The 12,431-nt window shown below is 36.8% G+C and overlaps 1 protein-coding gene across 3 annotated transcripts in view; it reads left to right on the plus strand.

Moving 5' to 3' along the window:
- PCCA (propionyl-CoA carboxylase subunit alpha) overlaps positions 1-12,431 on the plus strand; it is a 274,953-nt gene that overhangs the window by 207,499 nt on the left and 55,023 nt on the right. For all 3 annotated transcript variants that reach the window (XM_058821827.1, XM_058821835.1, XM_058821843.1), the window contains one exon: positions 8,919-8,972. In XM_058821827.1, the coding sequence (XP_058677810.1) occupies positions 8,919-8,972 (54 nt within the window). The remainder of the gene's footprint in view (positions 1-8,918; positions 8,973-12,431) is intronic.

Genomic DNA, 12,431 nt, shown 5'->3' on the forward strand with positions numbered 1-12,431 from the left:
CCATTGTTTCAAAATATGTTAGTGACTCAGAATTTGACTTACACCTAGCCATTATGAATTTGGACTTTGCCGAAAATCAAAGAACTATAGGAATATAGTTGCAATACACCTTTCTCAGTTTTGAAGGGATTGGGTTTTATTTAATTGCAAATGCATGTTTAACATACTCATGTATACAAAACAGGATTTGAATATGCTATAACCTTTTAGGAAATATTTAGGATAAAAATAAATGAATAGATGAGGGTCTTAATGATTCCTGTGAAGAGTGAGTGGAAAAGTAGGGGTTGATTTGAGTTGTGGAAAAGAAAAACAAGAACTCTAGTGGAAACTGGAGGGGAGAATGGTGGCTCAATATGGTATCTTGAAAAGTAAGGACAGGTGGAAGAAAGACCACAGGCATATTTTGGGGCAATTTTACATGTTTTGGGAGCATTTTTACTTCTCTGTCTCTCCTCCCATATACAAGTAAGCTGTATTTCAGTGAGCCCTGTGCCCACACAAGTTGTCTGTGACCTCGTCTGTCTCCCAGTATGAGCTGAGGAGCAGGTGGAAGGAAGGAAAAAGTTGTCTTTTTCCATAGAGTTTGAACATCATCTATTCCTCATGGGAACTAGAATCTAAGGGGACCTCAAGATGAGGAATCCATGGAGTCCAGCAGATGGACTTGAACCTAACTGCAGCTCTGTCCTTGCTAGTCAGGTTGCATGGGACACTGTGCAGGAACACCAGGTATCAGCAGGGTGAGCAGGTTGCTCAAGAAAAAAAATGAGTCTAAGAGGAGATCCTCAAAGCAACAACTGCCTGTGTTTGGGCAAGGTCTCAAAAAACACTGCTGACCTCAGTCAGATTTAGAGGCTACTCTGTGGCAATGCTACATGGAGAAATTTTACAACTGCTTGAGACTGTTGAATGCTGTGCCTTCATTGATCCCACCATCAGACACTCAACTCATCCTTAAATACCTTTTACTTGCAGAGTATTCCCTGTAGCAAAAGGATGCTGAGCCAGAGCCAGAGAGTGGTTCAGTTTGAACTATTTGTCACCATCTTTTGTAACCCTTAGTTCCATCACATGCACCCAGCCTTTTCACTGCCAAACTGTTGGGCACACAGCTCTGCTATCTCGCTGTTATGAAACCTTCTACCCCATAGAGGTAGTGTAGGCATTTTGCCTGGACCCTGGAAAACTTTTTGTGGCTTTTAACACCTTCAGCAAAGCAATTTTACATTAGCACTGGTGATACCTCCTTTTTTGTGTTTCCTGGCTTTCAGAGAATTAGTGTGATGAACTGAAGCTCTGTAGAATGTAGTGAGAACTGAACTGGACAGGATCCTGAGCAGTTCAGTAGCACTTTGACATTAGTCTTGCTTTGAACAGGGAATATGACTAGCTGATTTCCAGCGCTCCCTTCCAGCATAACTGTTCTGTGTCCCAAACTCTACAGTAAAGAGGTCTTTATCAGTCCCAGCAAGGTGTAATTAAGAGAGTAATGGAGTTGCTAAACAAGAATGATCCTGTAAAGCTGAAATCATCAGTCTCAAGCTTCAAGTGTTTTTGTGAATGAAATAGATGAAGATTTATCAGGGGAGCTTTCTCTACTTAGTGTTAAAGGGGATTCAGTGGTGGCATCACTTATTTTTTCATTTAATTTATTTATTGCATCAACAATTGCAGCAGGAGTAGTATATTCTGCATCCTGGGGTATGACAAATATAAGTGCTTCTCTGATACAATGTTTCTTTAGATTATTATTTTGGTCTATAATAACAGAACAAATGGGAATGCTGTAGGTTGTGAAGTCTTTGTTCCAGGGAAATGCCTGACAGGAGAACAAAGCTTTTGCCCAAGTATTCATTTCCTACAACTCTTTAGAGAGTTTTTTCAGATGTGTAATTTTTTTACTTTTGTAAGAAAAATTACCTTTTTTTCATTTTGCTGTTTTGAGATCTCAGATGTAATCTGTGATAATGATATGATACATTATATAGGTTTTCAATCCAAAGTACTATTACCTCAGAACATTCAGTTTCTTAGCCCCTGAAAATTATCTTGTGAAGGTTTAGTGAGCAGTGTTCATGACTGCTTGACAGTCCATTTTTTTGTGCTGTGCAATTACTGCACATACTCTGCAGTTGTCCTTTAACCATGACTTCAAAATTACTCTTGCTAGGTTGTCTCCAGAAGAGGGACTCAGAATGATCTGCAGACATTTGGTTATCCTGTACCCACATAGCTGTACTTTTGGGTAGAGAAGAGCCAGTGTGAGCCCCAGCACTGAATTCCTGATGGCCCACATTGATTAACCTGTAGCTCACTCCCTGTTGGTTTTTTTTCAGCCTTTTCCAGTTATGACTAACCCAGCCAAATCTGGTACAAATTTCTTGTCCGTGGTTCAGGTGGAGAATATGTGAAGGGAAGGGGAAAATTAAAGGGAAACTACAGCAGAGGAACTAAAAGCACATACCACTACCTTTACCAATTCTTTAATAAAAATGAATACATTTTCTTTTTTTCATTCAGGAAGGAAATGAGTGGTCAACTGATAGGTTAAATCAATCCCTGTCTTACTTAAGATGTTAATCAAATAACATTAGTTGTCATGGTATCTTATGCCCTATATTTTTCCTCTTGGAGCTATCCATTTTCAAGACAATATTAGGATGAATAACTATAAGGATTCTCTGTATGTCCAAGGAACAAAGCATTGTGTTCAGTTGCTGACAGACTCATAGTTTTATGATATCTAAACCCTGAAAGAGATGAGAAGTGGTTCTCTTGAACATGGTAACACATTCAGAGAGCAAAGGGGAAGGAGGAGGAGGGGCATAAGAGTGAGAAAGGACTATATATCCTGTCAGGAATTTTTCTCAAGGCAGTCACAGACATTATCAGATCTAGAATCATATGGCAGCATTTTGACTGCATGATTCCCCCCCTTATAGGAGCAGGATGAGTCATGGCATGCCAAAACAAGGGTAAAGCTTCCACAAGTTCTAGTCACATTGTGATTTAATGTAGTAAGAGCAAAAATTTAGAAGAAGACTAGAATTTAGAGAAGACTAAATGCCTAATTATTGTATTTTTGTAAATCTCAGCTTGAAGTAAATGTCCTTTAGATTAATTCTTTACTAATATTGAATAAACAATATTTCCTGTGGAGGCTTTTTTTGGTTGATTTTTGGTGGGGGTGGGATTATGTGGTTTTTTGTTTGTTTTGTTTTGATTGTTTCTTTTTTGTTAGTTCTAAAATTTGTTATCTACTTCTTTGTAACACCTACCAATCTCAAGGATTAAAGAAACACATGAGCATACTTACAAGGCACTCTCTGTATATGTAATAGCATGCCTGCACTGGTTTTAGTATTTAAAAAAAACTTTGCAAAAAGAAGTGACAAGTAACAGTCACATTGGATATCCCATAAAGAGGTATTGGGAAGGATTTGTGTTTCTATTTTTCTGTTTATGGGAGGACAGAAATTTCCAAGTCCTCTACTGCAATTAAATGCCGGGCATTAAGAGAACTCCTAAAAAGTAGTGATACGATGCCTCAGCCTCTTAGAAACTGCACCTGCACAATTATCTGTGGGGACTGATGCCCTGTAAGCCCCTCACCCTGTATTTAACATCTATATTTGTACTGTTTGGGAACAGGTTCCATTTAAGGACTGAGGTAGCTTGCAACAGGTGCCAGGGGAGGCCAGTATTTCAGCATTCTGGCAGGATCTCTTTTAGTGGGAAAGGCTGCTTCAGCACAGTGCCACTAACATCTCAGACATCTTTCACAATCAAAACCCTTCACATACAGCACTTGATCATCTCGTTCCCCACTGGCTGACTGCTGCCCTTGTAAGAACCTGGGAAATGTGGACATGCCCTGAGGAAGAACAACTCACTGAGGCTGCTTTTACTGTAAAGTGTGAACTGAGGCTGGTAATGGCTGAGGGTAGAGCAGTGCACAAAATCAGGCTAACTTCCCATCTGTAGTTTAATGCTCTAGGGGGAGACAATGATGGCACCAGCAGTGCAGAATGTTAAATTGTGAAAAGCTGGGGTGATTCCCAAAGTGGAAAGGCTTGTGAGGGTGAACAAGTCTGAATGTACAGTGCAATACAGACAGACTGCAGCATACTACAAATCCTGGTCACATTGCTAGTCTGGGATTGCATCCCTCCACTGGGATTTTGCACAGTGCAAAGGCAGTGCTGAAATGAAGTTCTGCTTGCTAGAAGGAGAGGGAAAATGAGACTGGTAAGGTCAAATCAATCACCCTTTTTTGTTGAGAGGATGACTTAAAAATTTCACAGCTACTTCTGCAGCTTTTTCCTCCTTTCTGACCCAACCATGGGACTCCACAGGTTGGAGTGACATGGGTGGAAGATGGAGCTTTCCACATGTCCAAGCACTCTCATGTACACAAAATCTCACAGATTAGGTACTAGCAAATGAATCTGTTACAATTTTACAAGGTAAATTACTGTGTATTTTCTTCCCCTGACTTCCCTATGGTGGGAATAATTTCTTTTTTAATTAAACCTGTCTGGGGATGATTCTGGCCTGTGTTTCGTTAGGTGGAATTTTCGAGAATTTATAAGTACTCACCAAAAGACAGCACCCTCCATTTGAAATTTCTGGTAAAAGATATTCAGAATTTTTTTTAGTGAGCAGTTGAAATGAAGCAATAGGAACTGAGCTGCGGGAAATTCTGCATTCTGAAAAACAGCACCATGCTGGGAAACTACCAGTGTTTTGATCAAAATTTTATCTGTAGCTTATCATTAAATTTTCTGGGCTTGTAATTTTGGGTTTGGTTTGGTAGTTTGCTACATGTTTTTTCATCTGGGAATATAGTCATGCCATAGCTTGAAAAAATTGCAAAAAACATTGGCTGAGTGACAATCTGTGTTTTTTGTCTCCAGAAAAAAACAAATGATCTCCAGTTTTTACTTTCAGCAAATAAAAACTTTTACTTTACCTTTTACTTTGCTTTTACTTTCAGCCAAAAAAAGTTTAAGATAATTGTATTTGAGAAGGTTGTGTATCCATTTATCTGATTGCCTTTGCCAGTTCAAATTAATTCTGAGTTTAGGGGTATCATTGCTTTTTCATTTGTAAGCAAAGCAAAAAAAAAAAAAAAAATTGCTTTTGGTCTGTTGGAGTTTCTTTGCTTTTGTATTGTACCTTCTCTGCAGCTGCTGCCTTCTAGTAGCTTGGAGAGTCTTAGAGACCAGAAGATTTGTGGAAAATATTCTAAGATCTTGTTGTTGTCTAATAATGTCAGTTAAGAATTTCTTTCAGTAAAATATATATATATATATATATATATATAATGTTTTCTTGAGCTGCTTTATCCCTCTTCATGTAAAGGTTGTTATCATTTTTATCTGCTAGTTCTCATCCATTGCAGGCTTAATGCAAAGCTGATTGTAACCCTACTGCATCTTAAAATTAATACATCATTGATACCCAACTAAGTGGAAACAATTTTCTATGGCAAAGCAGAAGAATTTAAAGTCATATCACACTACCCTTTTGTAACTTACTGGGATTTACAGATTAAAGTGATTATTTATGAAATGACTGTGGTATAGCATACACAAGATGGAGGAGGAGACTCAAACACATTTTGTATGATTGTATACACTTTTCTATTTTTACATGTGTGCAGAAGCATTTTGTTTGTATATACATAGCATATGCAGTATAGCATACTGTAACCTGTGTGTGTAAAAATACATATAATATTTATGTAACACTCACACCCATTTGACAGCTTTGAGACTGCAGATGGATTTTTTGAAGTTGTGATTTTTTTTCACATTTGAGTTAGCTTGTTAGTTTCTCATAAGGAAAGAAAAATATACTTTTAACTCACATGATAATAATTAAATTAGTCTGAAGCTCTGCGCATTGAATCAACCAGAAAAGAAATTGTTTATATCTAAGATAGCATAATTTATGTCAACAATGTAATTTTACTGTATTGGCAGGTAAACACACGGGGGTGTTTTGTCTTTGAACAAATGATAAATTTCCCTTGCCTTTTTGCTGTAAACCTCCTAGCAAATAATTTGCAATTTATTAAGAGACCAATGACAATGCATATAATTAGCTATTCTCTATTGTTACCTCTAATTGATTACTTTCCTGCTATCACATGCAATATGAAACCATCTATTATGAGGTATAGAATATGTAAATATCTAATTTAACAAGAGAAACTGGAGACTGGTCCTTTTTCTAAAGAGGTGAGAAATAAAAGAATGATTGTTAACCATGTCCTTTCATTTTCTTGAAAACATCAATTGCATTTACAAATCCCAGAAACACAAGCCTGCCAGTGGAACAGAAATAACTCTTTTCAGAAAAATCTAATCACATCTAATAGCTGAAATTTATTTACTGTAATTTGAAATATTAATTATGATAATGTTCTGACTTCTTTTGTAACACAGTTCTCAAAGCCTGGCAGTTCTCTTTTTGTTTTGTTGTAACATATGTTTTGTGACTTGGAAAATTTCTCTATCTTTCTTTATTCTTTGTTTTTTACATTTCTTTTTCCCTTCTGTTTCTTAACTATTTTCTTCACTTTCCCCATTATTCTCCCCCCACCCTTGTCTCCCCAGATGTTGATTTAAGAGATGGATTTTAGTGCTTATACAGACTTTAAATGCAATTGACAGTGAATGAAATGCCTTTTTGGACACAGCAAACAGTAGCAGTGGGAAACTGCTGTAGAGTGATACCAGTGCGCTCCAATAGTGTCAGGGCAGGAAAAATGCTGCTGATATCTTTGTCTTGACTTGAAGCTGAGGCTGTAGAAGGTGCCTTCTTTATATACATATTTATTTGGCTTCATTAAAGTGGTTATTAAATTAGTTTTGGAAGGGCTTGGTTTTTGCTATGCTAGCTTATTTGGCTACAAGTAAAGAAAATCTGTGTGAGGAAGTACTTTAATGATTTGCTTTTCAGTTGTGAAAAGTAAGTCAAGTTGTCAAGATACCTGCCTTTACTCTGAAAGCCTTTAAAGAAAATGACAAAAGGGCCTCTATTTTTCATTTTGTTTTGTTTTTTAAGTTGTGTTTTTCTGTGTGACAGGGAGATTAGCCAAAAAAATGGAATTTTTATTAGGACATGAAAAGGTCTCTAATGACCCTTGAAAGCGGACAAAAAGGGTAGCACAATAAGTGACAGAACTCTAACGAGGGTGGAGGGCATTCCAGGAAAAAAAGAAATTAAATCCTTTAATTTTTTTCGGCTTGCCATTTTCTGACAGCTTATCAAGTGGTTGGGACTTGTTTGTTTTGGCATGTGGTTCATTCATTGTAGGCAGCCGGTACTTTGTTCTTCTTTGTGGTTTCCAAAACCTGATTGTGTTTATCCTAGACTGTGGGAAAAGTGTATATTCCTGTTTCCTTTATAAAAGTAAACGTCAGGTTTTGTATGAAATTTTATTTCCCATATTTTCCATTCCATTAATCATTATTGTTGAAATATGTCAGGCTCTGGCACATCACCCTTTGTTTTCATATGATTGTACAGATTGCAATGTCAGTGTGTGACCTGTTAAGTCAAAAAATAAGCATGTTTGGGCTGTAGTAATTATTACTTCATAAAGTGTGGCTGAGGAACATGCACCATTAGTGAAAAGGGATTAGGATTTAATTTATTGCTATTAAAATTGTTTTGGGGAGTATCTAGCTATTGTGGTGCAGCACTTTCTCATTTGGTCTAGACAAGACAAGACTTAGGGGAGCCATGATTAGGGCTCTTCACATACCTGGAGGTAGCTGTAGAAGGGAAGGGAATAATCTCTGTTTCCTGTGTGTAGTGAAACAAATGAGAATTAATATGAGTAATACCGTTTGAAGTAAGGGTTATTGTAATCAAATATTAGGAAAAACTTCCTAATGGTAAAGATGCAGAACAGTGGGATAAATTGCCCAGGGGGAGGCTGTGATATTTTTGCAATTGAAAGATTTTGAGAATGAGTTAGAAACACATCATTTGGGAGTGACACTGGTGTGTTTTGATTCTGCTGGGAGATTATTTGTAGCCCTGCTCTTATGATTTTTTGTCTTTAAAATGCTGAAGGCTTCTGTGCAGTTCCTTGCAATAATACTCATCTTCTCAGATCTGTGCTTCAGTACTTTTATGTACACTTGGCATTGTGTAAAAGGGCTGTGTGCTCTTTGTGTAAAATGAGGGCTGTGTTCCTTCAGTTGGGACCTGTGTGGGCCATAGCTTAGATAGCAGGAATGAAATGTGAGAAAAACGTTTTGACACTGAAGGAGAAAACGATTCACAGGAAGAAAGAATTATTTATACATCTTGCATATTTAAATTATGCTTAATACTGTGTGAAACCAGTAATATATTTTTTCTTGCATTGTCTTGTGACTTACTGACAATGTAATATTTGAAGACTCTTTAATAACTTCAATCAACTCCTGAACCACAGTAGGTGACCAGACATTTCATAAGGTCATTTTTTTTTCTGTTTTCAAAGTAGCATGATTGGAGGTTTGCATTTTAAAGAGAGATTAAAATGTCTCTCATTAGGAGAGAAGGAAGATAATACTAAATGTGAGTAACAGGAATACAGAATCACCGAGATGGCAGAAGCCTCATTATTCATGACATTCGAGTACAAGGTTGCTCTGTGTTGTACTTGGCCATCTTTGCCTTCATTGTCCTTCAAAAATAAATTTTATTGAGTTGACTGAACTAAAACCAAAATCTGAGATGAAGTATGATTTAGACTTCTAGTACTCCTGTTGAAGGAAATTATTTTATCTGGTTAATGTATAGATTTATGTATTAAATTATTTTTGATTACTTACAATGATGTGACAAAGAAAATGGAATGGTTACAAATTTGAGTTGCTTTAATAAATTCTTACATTTGTGTTTTTCAGCGGATTTCTCGGAATGCCTCTGGAGAGACCAGCATTCAGTTTCTAGGCACAGTGGTAAGCCTGTAATAATTGTGTATTGACAGGAGTTTAATTTGTAGAAGAATATAATGTAAACAGAAAGTAGCTAAATTACACTTCTAGTACATTTACACTTGTGGTTATGGGGGCCAGTATTATGTGTAAATATTCTGAGTTTAGCAGGTGAATGTCGGCCAACTGAAGCTAACTTCCAAGACACAGTATCTATGTTCTACTTTTCTATTGATTCAAGTCTGCATCTGTTTCACTCGGAAGGGATCTAAAAGTAACTGCTTGTAGATTTGTAAGCTTATTGCAATCTAATGAGGTTTGGTGCACATTAGGGTCAGTCCCACTCTTCCTCACCACATAAACTTTCTGATCTTTATTGCTTCACTGTATCACATATCCTTATGTCCCAGAGTGGATATCCCAGTAACTGTCTTAGAAAAAATTGTTCAGTAATGCAAAGTGCTCTGTTCTTTTCTCACTCTAAACCAGATTTGGTAGCTCTGTAGTTCTCTCAGATTTTGTTTGCTGGGTAGAAGTATGCCTAAAATCCTAATGAGATTTTATATCATTAGACAGAATGTACTCTGTGAAACTGTGAATGCACTCAGGTATAACATACAGGTTTTGTGTTAGGTCATGGATGCTTATATACATACATGTGATTGAAACAACTTCCAGTTCTGTGATTTGCATGGTTAAAATGCAGCCATTGAATTTTTCAAGTTCCATATGCATCTGAAAATAGTTCTGAAAGTGAAATAAAATTGGAGCATCCTCCAAAGTAAGTTTTCCTGCTTGCTGCCAATAGATTTCACTGTAGTGATATTAACAGTGAAAAGCCTAGGATGAAACATTCCATTTAGAATTTAGTCCTGACTTCTTTGTGCACTATTTGTTTTGGACACAAGTGGATTAGGATTGCATATGGTCATGCAAGTCCTATGAAGCCATTGTTGGTAAGGTATAACGTGGTAAAGGTAAACTTAACAAGAATGCCTTGCATTTATGTTTTTACCTTACATGTTTGTTTTTAGAAATGAGAAGTGCCCCTAACATATTTTATTTCTATAAATACATCTCTGTGTATACATATTTATTTATTTGTCTTAATCACAAGCAGAGTAGTGGTAGCATAAAGATATAAAAATGAAGTTTTTTTCTGCACTATTGTATTTATGATGATGCTTTGGCTCTGGAGTTGCAACCTGTGTATGTGAGATTGCTGCTAGGTGGCTGATCAGATAGTCTTTGTGTGAGAAGTAAATAATTACTCCAAGTAGATAAGATATAAACACAAATACAACTTGATAATACTGACTAGATTTTAGTTGATTTCTCTCTAAGTGGGTGTTGTTGTAGGGAAAATTCTGGTTGTGTATTTAGTGACATTAATATTAAAACTTGTTCAAATTAGGTATGAAAATATTTTGTATTCTTTTGTTAGAAGTGCCCTGAAGTCTCACTTACAGAGCAGGACTTATGTTCTGGGCCTTGTGCAACAGGAAAATATTATAAAAGAAGAAATAGAATTGGTGTGCTTTTTGTGTTAAGAAAAATGATGATGAAACAGCTAATGGATTGTAATATATATTAGATCTTACTGACTAGCTCATGTGTGTTTATTGAATCCTAGTTATTTGGGGAAATCAAGTTTGTGATTACAACTAAAATTCTCAGGAGGACTAAACAGAAATGCCTTGAGTACTCTGAGATTTTTTTATTTAATATGAATTATGCATGTCTTGCTGATCAAACCCAGAGAGAGAACTTCAGCAATCAGGGTAGAGAAAGAGTAATGAAGTCTGCTTCCCAGGGTGTGTTCCAATACCAGTTTTCCCATAGTATCCAATCTGTGCCTGTGCTTCTCTTAGTTCTTCTAGCCCACTGTCCTTCTTTCCCCTAAGTCCTACCTTTTCATTTGTCCTTTGCTCATTTAACATCCTTTTACTGTTCTGATTTAAACTTAATATGCTCAGTTTAGGTAATGGGGCGGAAGATACAATGATATCCACTACAAATTGCTGCACATACAGATACCCAGTCTGTATGTGTGTACATGTGCACACACAAAATGTAAGTGTTCCGACAAAGAAAATGTTATTTTAACAAAGGCCCCAGAAATACATTTTGAGTTCACCATTACTTATCTGTTGTTAAACCCTTGCTAAGTGCAGTTGACTTAGGAAGTGTTTGAAAGGAAAATTTAGCAGAAAAAGAGTCCTGATTGCTCATTATTATTTTTATTATAATGCATTGTTATCAACATAATAAACAGCTTGCATAGTTACTTCTCTACTCTTTTTTTTTTTAATAGCAAACATAAAGGACGACTGAGCATTCTGTGTTCCTTTTGATCAGGGCAAATGTTGATGGCACTCCAGTGGTACCAGGCAGGTACACAGCCATGCAGTGTACAGACCACTGACCTGTCCAGCAGAATGTATTTTTAGATCCAGCTTGTAAGGAGCACAGCTTGCCTGGCTTGTCAGGAAGGCATCAGCTTCAATAAATGGTTTCACTTGATTTTTTGACATGGTAGAAACAATCTGCTGCTGGATTTTGACAAAACACAAGCCCCTGCTTCAGGTAGGCAACTGACACTCTGAGGGGAAGTGAAAGCTGTGCTTCTCTATTAGAAATATCCTGGCTTTCCAGTTAGTTAGGTGGAGGACAGAGAAGACTGCATTGCAGATGAAAGACAACAGTAAAATATGAATTTTGCTGCATAACATATGGTAAACATCTGGACAGTAAGATGAATGTTTCTGTTAGTGTAGCAGCGTATTTCTGTTATTTTAGAGGAGAACAGGAAAAATCATGTTGCTTTCTCCAGGGATATCATAGCTTTGAGTGCATACTGTTAACATCACTTGGGGGTCTACATGGATTTGTAATAATGCTTTTGTTTGTTTCTGATCATGTGTAGAAATTCATTGCTACTTGAGCATTTCTCTTCTCTCCAAATTGTAGTGCCATTAGATAGCTTATTTTCTCCAAATTGTTTTTTGATAGAGGGTTGTGAGTCTCAGATATGATAGGGACTCATGCTTTTGGAAGATGCAGGAGGATGTTTCTGCCTGAGGAACAAGCAACTTGTAACTGTAAGAAATAGTTGTTGAATGGGAAATTGCACTCGTTTGGTTTAATTTTCTTGTGAGGATAGCATTTTGAGTCCTCACTAAATTATTGCAGAGGAGATCCTGGGTTATTGCTGTAATTGAGATTTTTCATGAGTTTTTGCTCATTTGTCCCCTCTGATGAATGACACTACATGTGGTGTGCTGCTGGAGTCCTGCTATTTTGCCACTTCACACTAGATTTATTCAGATAGTATTGATTAATAGCATTACCATAACAACAAGGTTGTGCTATATATATTGTACAAAGAAAAAGGAAGCAAGATAGTACATGATTCAGACTAATGTCTAAAACTGTGTCCAAAAACAAGAGTGCAGGAAGTAAGGAAGCAGCCCTTTATGGGGT

This window comes from Ammospiza caudacuta, chromosome 2 (genome assembly GCF_027887145.1).
Source record: "Ammospiza caudacuta isolate bAmmCau1 chromosome 2, bAmmCau1.pri, whole genome shotgun sequence".
NCBI lineage: Eukaryota > Metazoa > Chordata > Aves > Passeriformes > Passerellidae > Ammospiza > Ammospiza caudacuta.